The following is an 11000-nucleotide window of genomic DNA, read 5'->3' as shown; positions in this document are numbered from 1 at the left end:
CGAACGCGCGTAAATGCAACAATGAGAGGGTCCATAGAAAGACCTTGAGGGGAAAATAGCCATCTACTGTGAATGGATTTTCTTAATCCTGTTCACACCCTCATACAGTGCCCGGTCCACGGCTGCAGCGACGGTGAGAGTACCACCAATTACGGCGCAGAGACCGACGAGGAAGCCAGAGAAAGTCTTCTCGCGGACTTCGCGGTTTATTACCTTCATGGGTGAAATGTCCTGCGGCAAATATTAGTGATCAGATTCAGGGGTCAAGGGAAGGGAACCGCAAAACTCACGTAAGAGAAGAAAACGCCGGGAATACCTCCCCTGGCGTGGATTCTCTCCTTGTGACCCTCCTTCTCATCAGTACCACCCTGGAGACTCCTATGATGACTGGTAACAGAGTACTGGTGCGTCTCAATACTGCCCTTATATGTAGCATCAATCGTGGCGCCGAGCAGCTCATCTTGTTTACCGGGACGACTAATCTCCTTCTCCCAGCCGAGAGGCAGGTAAGCGGTCGACACGACCTTGATGAAGTACATGTAGTTGTATGCCTTCTCGTCGGTGTGCTGCTCGGTGTCATCGAGAGGATTGATGTGGTGGTTCGACCATCCACCGGCGGCTGAGCCTTGGTGTTTCCTCTGCATGTCTTGGACGACCACATCGCTGAGCTGAGGGCCAAAGCGAAGCTGGTGGACCCGATGGGTAAAGGTGTGCGCGTACTCATCCTTGAAGTAGTTCTCGAGATCGTGGACGTGCAGGTTGCCGTTGGAGAAGGACTTTCCAGGAGCAATGTGGAAGTTTCCGACGACCTTGTTGACACGGATACTGCCCTCAAGACGACATCCTTCCTGGCGTTGTTGATCGAGATGTTCGGCGTAGTGCTCTCTCTCGCATTGTTCGACTCCCTCTCCACGGCCAAAGGACCATGAGATCGAGGCATAAGCATCGCGGACTTCGTCGCAGGTGTTGCAACAGCCAGGTTTGATTGCGTTGGTGGGGGAAGGGGCGCCGTAACATTCGCCGCAGTAGTCGGGGGCCAGATGTGACGCTTCGTCAGCGTGCCTGGAGTCACTATCAGCACTCTGTTGCTTCTTGGACATGCTCCTCTATCCAAAGCACTCTATAGACTTACAGATCCAAAGCCTTGATGTCGATAACTTTGCTACCCTCCTTCTCAGGACTTAGTCGAACCTTGTTGATACCGTGCGTGACGCCCATTTGCAACTCGCCAGATACATCCATGACATCGAGAGTGAGTAGTTCGCATGGCACTCTTGGAAACGTTACGTTCAGGGCGATCTCCATGCGTTCGCCTCTGCCCTTATCGACCACCAATTCTGGCCGTACCGCTACTCTTCTGTAATCGGCCCACTCGCCCCACGTTAACCAAAAGACAACCAACAAGCTGACTATGGTAACAACCCCACCGGATGTTGTGCGCACGCGCGCATCTTCGACCGTCTTGGTAAAGGCATCGAGCCTCGTGAATCGCGATTTCGCGGGCATGTTGACGGGCTACCGCTGTAAAGTAGTTGAGATTGTGGGGTATTGCTACGACGAATTGTACGTTCTACCAGCGTGCTCTGCGATAGAAAGGGAGTCTCAAGGTAAGACGGCGGGGGTTGCAACCGAAAGTCGTTCGGGATATGGTAGGAGCTCGTGCCTGGAACGTGGAACCAAGTTCACGCGTACTGCAAACGCAATTGGCGTTGCTTCTGGGCAACGAAGAGAGTGAATGAATGAATGTTAGCACAATTCGTGCCAAAGCCGCACTATCATTGTACGAAGAAGGGAAATGGTGAGCAAGTTCAACGCGTGGACGCGGCAACGCTCCGGCTGAAACTAAAAGGACAGCTAACAGCATCTTGCGACCGAACACTAGCTCCGAGCGCTGCGCCGCGCTAGCGTGCTTCTGGTAGGTGCGCATTCCGAGCACGTGGGTGCATTGTGCCGCCAACACCAGGACCTGATTAGCACATATGGGAGAATGTTTTCAACATAACTGCACAGTGGCTCGAAATGATTTCATTAGGTCTTGGAAGCGGTGACCAGAGTGCTCTATCATAACGCTGTTCGAGGGCGATCTGATCGGCGCTCTGCAACCACAGAAGCATATAAATAACCTATGAAGCGAGAACGTTCCTGAGCATGCTGTTGAAACCCTCGCTGAGCTTGTACAGCTCCACGATCGCCGGCTTTTTGGGTTCGCCAGCCTTTCTCCTAAGCTTCTCAGCAGCGCGCGCTCGGCTCTTGCGCTCGGCTTCGATTGGATCTGCTACATCTGTGTCGTCCATGTCTTCTGAGTCGGTCGAGTCGCTACCATCATCATCGAGTTCAAGGTCTTGGAGATCCATCTGTATCCACATCAGTACATGAATACGATGTTGTCAGAGTAAGAAACGTACCGCATTGAGTCCAAAGTCACTCGACTTGAAGCCAGCAATACCGCCCATAAGCGGGTCAGGATCGTCACCACCACTCGCCATCTTCTGTCTGGTCTTGTCTGAATGCCACTTCTTCCGCGCCATTTGCCACTTGATGAGACTGTTGATCTCGCGAATCGCCTTGTTCTTGTCGATCAAGTTTGAATCCATACCACCCTGGAAGAGTGCATTCATGTCGAGCTTACCGCCACTTCCAGGCCCATGACGTAGGAAATCCAATATACCCTCTAACCAGCCCATGAGCTGGTCAAAAAGACCATTGTCATGTTTGTGGACCTCGTGAACGAACTTGTAGAAGTTACCCTCGTGACGAGCGCACAGATCAATAAAAGCTTGCACGGTTTGATTGGGGTCTGCAGAAACTTCTTGCCGTTGGCAAGCTTCAATTGTCTTAATGGTGTCATCGGCGAACATGGCAAAATCAGTAATACTGTTGTATACGTTCGCGGACTTGTAGACACGGACAAGCGGCTCGTAGAAAATGGTGAATAGATCTCGGAAGAGTTGGAGAGTCGTGGGCTAGAGAAACGTCAGTCATTCGTTCCAGATATCGCTCTCCTTTCCAGCTTACCTCTTCGATGATTTGTAACATCATCAACTTGTCTCTTTGTCTTAGGCAGAGCTTCAAGTACTGTTTCAGGTGCGCGAAGAGCTCAGCGCCTGATCGCATCTCCTTTTCGACCTGGCCGGTCGCGTTAGTTGCTGTACTGACATTGCTGCGGCTGCTAGCTGTTCTACTGAGGCGGCGCGATCTCACATTTTCGACCGCGTTGTTCCATGCAACGTAGGCATTGAAAACCTTCTCCACCTGTTGCGAAGATAACTCTGGTTGGAAAAACTCGGAACGTAGTATAGTCACCACCACATCGACGTTATCGCGCGCAGCTTCCTGTCGTATCGCTTCCTTAACGCCCTCGTCTGCTTGTACGTATGCTTTGATCTTGTCGCAAAGCACGTCATCCTTGATCCTGGTAGAACCGAGTGTATCAATCGTCTTCTGCACAGAGTTGACACCATCATTGATGGCCATACCAAATATACGTTGAAGTAATGATCGAGCACCGAACGGTTGGGCAAGGAACAGATCCAGGACTCCACTCATGACTGCGGCAGGGTTGGCTATCCTAATGACGTTCTTGAGGACACCATATGGAACGAGAGAGTGTATGCGCTTCGCTTGAGCAAATAGCTCGGGGGAGTTGTCTTCCGCTAGGAACAAATGGTAGATGGTAGCAGCCACTTCTATCCGTAACCACTCTGCGAACTTTTGGTACTCTGGCTTGAGCTCTGCGATCGTGTTCTTGACCCTGATCTCCTGGAACAGGTGGGAGAGTCCATTGGCTTCTACAATCTCTCTCCTGAACTTCTCCATGTGGATATCAAGCTCCGCTGCTCGCTTGCGCGCAACTTCGTAGAACTGCCTTTGCTCTTCTATGCGCTTTTTGTCCATCTCTTCTCGCCTTTGAATGTCTTCCATCTCCTCCTCGTTGACCTCTATGGGATCGCGTGTCAGAAATTCGGCCATGGCACTCGACTGGGCAATGCGCTCATTGTGTAGAAACGATCGGAGGAAGGCACGAAGAGAAACACGTTGCTCTTCCCTGTATAGTTTCCGAGGGGCCTTGTACGCCGAGTAGTCCGTCGAAGCCCTTGGCGAGCGTCTTCCTAGCGATGTTTGTGAGGCGTTTTTCTTGTGTCCACTACCAAAGATATAGCTGCGCAGACCACCACCGCCACTATTCTCAGGTTCAGGAGGAGGTGGCCCTTGGGTAGATCCCGACGAGATAGAGCTTACATCATCGTCATCAACACTTGACTGTAGAAGCCCATCTTTTGCGTTCTTTCGAGGTAACGGGGCGAGTACTTTGCCGGGAAGTTCGAGACGTATGCGCTTGTGCAATTGGACGAAGTCTGCGTATCGACGGCCAATATAGAAATCTTTGTCTCCATCGTGCTTTACTCGTATGAGGTACTCCTGCAAATGCAACATTAGACTCTGTCCGTTTTCAACTTGCATCTCTACTTGCCGCATGTGTGTGGTACCGGAGATGTCTCTTCACGGAGGTTGTCCTGACACCTGAGACATTGACGTCCCAACCGTTGATAGAGTGGCCGCTCGGCGTGTTCATGGTAAGTCCCTTCTCGTCCGCTTGTCTATCTACGATTTCCATTTCGGCGAAGCGTATTCTTTCTTCGTAACCTGACGCGGTAGGGATACCAGATACCATCATTAGCTCGACCAATTTCTCGGCTTTGAGCGCCAACTTTCTTCTTTTGGTCTCTTCCAGCCGATCTTCCGAGGATGAGATGTCTTTGCTCGCAAAGGACTCCAGAAACTAGAACAGCACCCTTGTCAGTTGCATCTCTACCTAGTATGACCTCATACGACGTACAACTTGGAGTTTGTCCTGCCAAAACTCCTTCTCCTTGGCCTTGTCCAGGAAGGGGAAGTTGCGAACATGGTTTACGAATATGTAGCGGAGGAGGGGCAGTTCTGAGTCTTCTGGCGCAACTTCGCCGGCATCTGAGCGAAAGGGCGCGCCGAAACGTCGCAGCGCTGTAGGAGAGGAGAGTTCGGCGATTTCGTACTTGGTTTGCTGGGAGATGAGTTCGCGCTTGAGATCTGCGCATCTGTCAGTATGGCCAAGGGCCCAGGGATGATGATGTATTGCTTACAGTGCTCTTGTTTGCCCGTTAATATAGACCCTTCCGGCGGCACGGACATGGTAGAGAACTTGGAAAAGGTCGTGTCATTGCGCGTGGGCACCGCAGGCCGCGCCGGCTCGCCAAAGTTCTGTACTGAGGGCTGGGGATTCATCGTGGTGGGCTCGGTAGCACCGTTGAGCTGAATTGCGGGCGGGGCGTCGAGGTTGGCGGGCATACTTGAATTAATAGCAACGTAAGAACACGGGCTAGGGAGCCGCGAGCCGAAAGAAGGAAGATAGGGTGTAGAATTAGAAGGAAAAGCGAAAAGCAGCCTTTAGGGTCCCTGCAGATGAGCGTCGACGCGTGTTGTATGACGCCGGAATAGCACCTCGTACTGCCTGTGGCTGCGCCTGAGGCTGGTGCCCTGCGGAGATGCGGGCACGACAGCAAGGACAAGAGATACGATGGGGCTGCACCGCCCGTTCCTCTGCTCAGAGTGGATCACCTCAATGCTTGTCGGCACTGAAGCAGAGTCGGGCGCGTAAAGGATTGTGGCTGAGTGACGCAACCCGATGCCTTAGCCCATGACGCAGAGGCCCACGAGGCCGAACGCAGGAAGGAACGGCATCGCATCTCTTGGCCGTGTTCGCGCTTTGTCTCCCATCTCGTTTCCTTAATACGCGCGCCGTATGCTGTGAACGTATACGAGACGACCAAGTTGGACAGACAGATCACCCCTCCTCGGGACGGCGCGTAAGATTCGGATATAATTTGAATCGGACCGCTTCGGCTCGCTTCAACTCACAAACATCGCATCGCAGCATCATGCATCGCTTACAGACGTCCACTTGGCGCACTGTCACTAATGCCTAGCAAGGAAACCTGATGTCGAACACGTTCTGGCCACGGGCCAAGATGGCCGATTTGCTGACTAGTCACAATCTCACATTGGAAGAACATGCTCGACCCTGTGGTTTTGAACTGCAATTTGGTTAAGTTCTATATCTGCCTAGTTGTACAAGATACAGGTCCATGGGTAAATGTCTCTTCATGCCAATCAATGGCAAGAGTTATCCTGGGACGCCGACCTACTCCATTCCCAAACTGCTGCCGAGGTATTCTGTGGCATTTCGGCAACAAGAGAAATCAAGTTATCCACCCTAACGCCAATCCACTGAACATCTTACAATACAGCCACCCATGCTTTGCAAGTTTGAGACTCAGTAGTTGAGCTCTCCACTGCCACCCCCACCAACCGCGTCCAAATCCTCGTAGCTCTTGATAGACCGACCTTGCACAGATTGTACAGGGCCAGGTCCGCCCTCACCGTATCGCTGAGGACCCTGACGGCTACCACGGGGCGGGGGTGTCAGCCGGCCACCGTTGACAGCAGTACGAGGACGACCATCACGAGGTTGGCGATCGTAGGGTCCAGTACGGCTGTTGAAGCGGTGGCCGCCCCGTCGCATGGGGCCGGCGCGGTCGTCGTGGGCAGCATTGGGGTCCCAGGTGCCGCCCATAGCAGGATTAAACATGGCGCCTAGGTGCACCCCATTCTGCATGCCATTGTTTGCCATTGCCATGTTCATGTTGGCCAGGTTGAACCCCCGCGGCGTTCCAGTAGCCTGGACATGGTTGCCCATTGGGAAGTGACCATTACTATTGGCATCACTACGCGATGGAGCAATATGAGCAGGGTCGACAACATAGCTGTTAACCAGTCGTAGCTGTATCAGGTTAGTAAGGAAGATTTTCCTAATGTTTCACGTCAATACTCACATCCTTACGCAATTTTTCGAGCCACTCAGGATGACGCTTCTCAACGTGCTTTTGCCAGAAATGCTGGCCCTTGAACAGCTTTGTGCACTCCGGGACCTTACAGCGCCACTTGGATTCGTCCTCTTGTTTGACATAGCGGGAGAGTTCGTCCTCGATGGCCTCCTCCAGAGGTTTGCCACCGAGCTTGCGGATGTCAACATTCTCTGGCTCAAGCAGCTGCAACAGCTTCTCTTCATAGGTTTTAACCCAGTTGAAAGCGCGCTGGAGTTGTTGTTGGTTCTTCGTGCTCAGCCGCATAGGCTTCCGCTCTTGCACTGGGCTACCACCCTCACCATTCTCAGCATCACCAGAAGACTCTTGCTTCCTGTACGGAAATAGATCTCCGGTAGCTGTGGCTCTCGCAGTCGCCTTGGCAGCAGTTGTAAGGCTGGCGCGTGGTCGACGAAGATGACCTCCAGCGCACTTGCGAATCAACTCGTGAACTGAATCACTCTCAAAAACACAGAAGAAACAGAAGTTGTAGACTCGTCGCAGGTACTCGATGAGAAGATCAAGCTTCTTCTTCTTGGCCAGCAACTCTTCGTCATCCACTTCATCGTCGAAGGCGCCCTCGTCGTCTTCCATGGTCTCATCCTCACCCTCTTCCAAGTCCTCGGGATCGCGCGCTTTCTGGGCAGGAACCGGGGCATTGGCTGGGGGCTGCAGCCAGCCTTTCGACCGCAGAGCTTCAACCCGCTGTTCAATCTTGCTGACACCATCGACGTTAGCAAAGTCTTCCTCGTGCTGCGCCTTGAGATCAGAGTCGAGCTTCCTAACAAGTCGTTCGGCAAGCTCGAGATCACGCTCAATCCTCTCAGGCGCAGAGAAGAGGTCCCACAATGCCTTTTTGCGCGGCGCAGCAGGCGGCTCATGGATACCAACGTGGCAGGTGAAGTTGCCCCGTTGATCATCAATGACTGTTTTCCCGTTGAGAGCTTCGAGAGCCTTGTGAGCGGTTGTATGGGGACCCTGCGTATCTTCAGATTTGTCCTCGACAGTACCGTCTTCAGCCTCCTCGTCACGTCCGTCACCACGGTCGTCAATGACCATTGGCTGCTCATCGCTTGGGTTGAGAATGACCCAACCAATGCGGTGGCATTTTTTAAGTGGATTGGGGTCACTCATGCTCAGCCACTTGAAGCCGCCAGGGCCTTCTCCCAGGTGTTCCTTACAGAACTCTTCGACCTTCTCGCGATTGACGGTAGGCGCGATTGTTTTGATGAGTAGCGTAGGCTGGAACGCGGTCTCATCGCGGATCTCGCCGCCTTTGCAAGGCAACAAATCACCTACGCCCAAGACCTCGTTGGCAGCCGTTGCTTCGCCCTCCTCTTTCTCAACGATTCCGCCGGCACCGTTCGACTCATTCTTGTAGATGCCTTCCAACGTGAATTCATCAAAGTAGCCCTCGTCTATCTGTCGCTCCCACTCCTCGTAGATGCCATGGCGATATTGACGAAGCTTCTCTTTGAAAGCCAGATCATAGTCTGGGTCGTAACGTTCCTTGAACCACTCTTCATTCTTATGCTTGTCCACAAACGTCTTCGCCATCTGTACCTGCAGCTTCTCCTTGTACTCGTCGTATGCGGCTTGAATCTGCTCGCGCTCTTTGCCACGCTCCTCTCGGGCTTCACGTTCCCCTTTGAGACCAGGCTTGCGTCCGCCGTTCTTCGCGCGCTCCTTCTCCTCCTTCATGAGCTGCTCGACACGCCACCATTCTGCAAAGTAGTTGAATCCGACCTGATATTCGAGGTGCATGGGGTTTGGAACAGGGTTGGTGGTGAAGGTCGGCGCAAAGTTGTCCTGGCCAGGCACGTATCGATCGATGCCTGCTTGCACAGGTGGAGGTGAAGAGCGTCGTCGGTTGCCGTCCCGTCGCGGTCCATCGTAATCGCGCGCGCGATCAGGCTGGTATCGGTCGATGTTCTGGGGTGAGCGCGATCGTCGCCTGCCTGCCCTACGGTCTCCAGAGCCTTTATCACGCATGTCAGCTTAGTTCAATCATACCACAATCTCGATCCAAGTCGATGTTTGAGGCTGCGGTCCAACAGGCGTAGCATTCAACTGTGTCTGCAGATCGGCCGGAAGAGTGCTTTCCTCGTTGCTAAAGCACGCGCAGTCACTCCGCGCTAGCAGTGCTTGGCAGAACCGGCCGAGAGCAAACACGCGGCGTTATTTCGCGTGACGGTGAAGAGGAAAATCGTCCTCAGTTCAAAGAAGAGACCTAGCTTACCTGGTGAACGGCGTCTGTACGAATCAGCAGGCGGCCTAGAGTCCTCACGCGTAGCACTGTAATCCGTCAGCGTCGCACTTTGCGCATCTCCTTCTGCATAGACATACGTATATGAGTCCATCGCCACGGGTTAAAAGCCCGGAAAGGATTTTGAAGTCACAAGTGTGTGTCGCGAGATCCAGACGGGCAGTCGTGTTCAGGTGTTTCGGAAGGAGTGTGATGAGGCGAGCCTCAGCACTATACGCGTGGTATTGGCTCGTTCTGACGCGCAATCTCGCCTGGAGTATGCGCTGGGTGGTGGTGGATGCTCAAGAGGCAATCGGAGCGGGTAGCTGTTTGCCATGATGGCTCGGTCAGAGAGAGGACAAGTAAGAGACAAGATGACGGAGAAGGAACGTGATTAGTAACGAGGAGGAAGAAGTAGGTAAGAAGTGACAAGGAGCCGACACGCTCGACGCGATTGATCGCACCCAAGCGGCGGCGCAAGAAGAGAAGGTCAGAGAGGCAGCTGGAGGGAGGCTGGGCGCAGGGCCACGGGGACAAAGCTGTCGGAGCTATGGAGATAGCTGTACAAGAGGAAGAAGGGGTATTACGAACAATGGGCAGCAAAAGGACGAGAAGGTGCACTCACGATGTGCTAAAGTGACTCCCGGGCGGAAAGATGCCTGTGGAGATGGAGATGGCAGAAAGAAGGGTGAGGTTGATCGCGGAGGGCTGGCACGGCTGAGACGGGGCTAGTGCCGGCTGCTCGGAAAGTGGGTCGACGCGTGCGCTCGTGAACTGTCCAGGTCCCACGCCTGATTGGTGTGCCGAAAAACGGGATGCGGAGTACAGGTACAAGACATATTCCATACACTACCTAAGTACCTGTCGCAGGCAACTTTTACCTAGCAGCTGCGTACAAGCATCGTTACCCATCGCCACCATGACGAGCTACATCCCCTCCCTAACCCTCCCCAACTTCGCCTTTGAGAACCCGGCAGTAGCTATCCTACTGCCAGTTCTGTGTGGAACAGCCACAGGATTTGCCATCAGTCGTAGGTCATACGTGTTCTTGTGTCTGTATGGAAACATAACATCGATGCAGCGAGCGTGTCTCAGACAGCATACCGAACGCTGAAGCAGCCTCCACTACACCCACCCGGTTACGTCTTCGGACCAGTATGGACAGCCCTCTATGCCACCATGGGCTACACAGCCTACCGCGCATACACCATTGGTGCCAATTCTGCTAACCCTAACACTGTCGCCTTGGCTAAGGTATGATGATTCCTTGTCTTCCTGGTACTGCTCAAGCTAAGACAATCCAGCACGGAGCGACTCTCTACACTATCCAGCTTGCCTTGAACCTCATGTGGACTCCTCTCTACTTTGGCCTTGGTAAACCTATACCCGCTACAGTCGACGTTCTCGCTCTAGGTGGAACTCTCGCCTACCTTATCAGCGTTTGGGGACAGGTTGATCCTACTTGCGGGTGGCTGCTCGCTCCATATCTGGGCTGGGTTAGCTTCGCGACGTATCTTTGCGTGAGTGTTATCCCCTTGTGACATATTTGAGCCGTCGGAAGCTGACATTTGTGGATAGGCCGGGTCAGGCTACCTCAACAACTGGGACTTCAGGGCCATCACTAAGAAAGAGTAGAGAGAATGCTGCAGCGAGTGAATACCAAAATGTGTGCATCCCAAATCTACTTGACTGGTAAGACGGATAACTCTTTATGGGAGATGAGCACACGGATATACCGCCGTGTCGCTATAAAATGTATATTATAATTTGCCGAGGCTGCATTGTTTCATCACAACGCTAACGGAGCATGTTTATCTTCATGGTATCTGGCACGGACCCTCCAGCGTCTCCTCTGT

The 11000-nt window shown here is 53.1% G+C and overlaps 4 protein-coding genes across 4 annotated transcripts; 1 reads left to right on the top strand and 3 right to left on the bottom strand.

Annotated features, from left to right (window-relative positions):
- Nucleotides 1–63: 63 nt before the first annotated feature.
- AA0111_g3890 (Uncharacterized protein) lies at nt 64–1506 on the bottom strand (the record flags this gene model as incomplete). The annotated part of the gene is made up of 3 exons (XM_028649827.1): nt 64–231; nt 291–1062; nt 1133–1506. The coding sequence occupies 3 exons, from the start codon at nt 1504–1506 to the stop codon at nt 64–66; spliced, it is 1314 nt and encodes a 437-aa protein (XP_028508625.1).
- Nucleotides 1507–2123: 617 nt separating this feature from the next.
- AA0111_g3889 (hypothetical protein) lies at nt 2124–5325 on the bottom strand (the record flags this gene model as incomplete). The annotated part of the gene is made up of 7 exons (XM_028649825.1): nt 2124–2354; nt 2406–2963; nt 3016–3126; nt 3202–4419; nt 4472–4780; nt 4838–5067; nt 5121–5325. The coding sequence occupies 7 exons, from the start codon at nt 5323–5325 to the stop codon at nt 2124–2126; spliced, it is 2862 nt and encodes a 953-aa protein (XP_028508374.1).
- Nucleotides 5326–6310: 985 nt separating this feature from the next.
- Nucleotides 6311–9259, bottom strand: AA0111_g3888 (hypothetical protein; the record flags this gene model as incomplete). Its single annotated transcript, XM_028649824.1, has 4 exons — nt 6311–6817; nt 6870–8878; nt 9139–9194; nt 9246–9259. The coding sequence occupies 4 exons, from the start codon at nt 9257–9259 to the stop codon at nt 6311–6313; spliced, it is 2586 nt and encodes an 861-aa protein (XP_028508375.1).
- Nucleotides 9260–10063: 804 nt separating this feature from the next.
- Nucleotides 10064–10779, top strand: AA0111_g3887 (hypothetical protein; the record flags this gene model as incomplete). The annotated part of the gene is made up of 4 exons (XM_028649823.1): nt 10064–10175; nt 10226–10398; nt 10449–10664; nt 10723–10779. The coding sequence occupies 4 exons, from the start codon at nt 10064–10066 to the stop codon at nt 10777–10779; spliced, it is 558 nt and encodes a 185-aa protein (XP_028508364.1).
- Nucleotides 10780–11000: the final 221 nt, after the last annotated feature.

Source organism: Alternaria arborescens, assembly GCF_004154835.1.
Source record: "Alternaria arborescens strain FERA 675 chromosome Unknown contig_7, whole genome shotgun sequence".
NCBI classification, from domain to species: domain Eukaryota; kingdom Fungi; phylum Ascomycota; class Dothideomycetes; order Pleosporales; family Pleosporaceae; genus Alternaria; species Alternaria arborescens.
The sequence above is the reverse complement of the archived record's forward strand: the minus strand, read 5'-3'. Positions and strand labels throughout refer to the sequence as shown.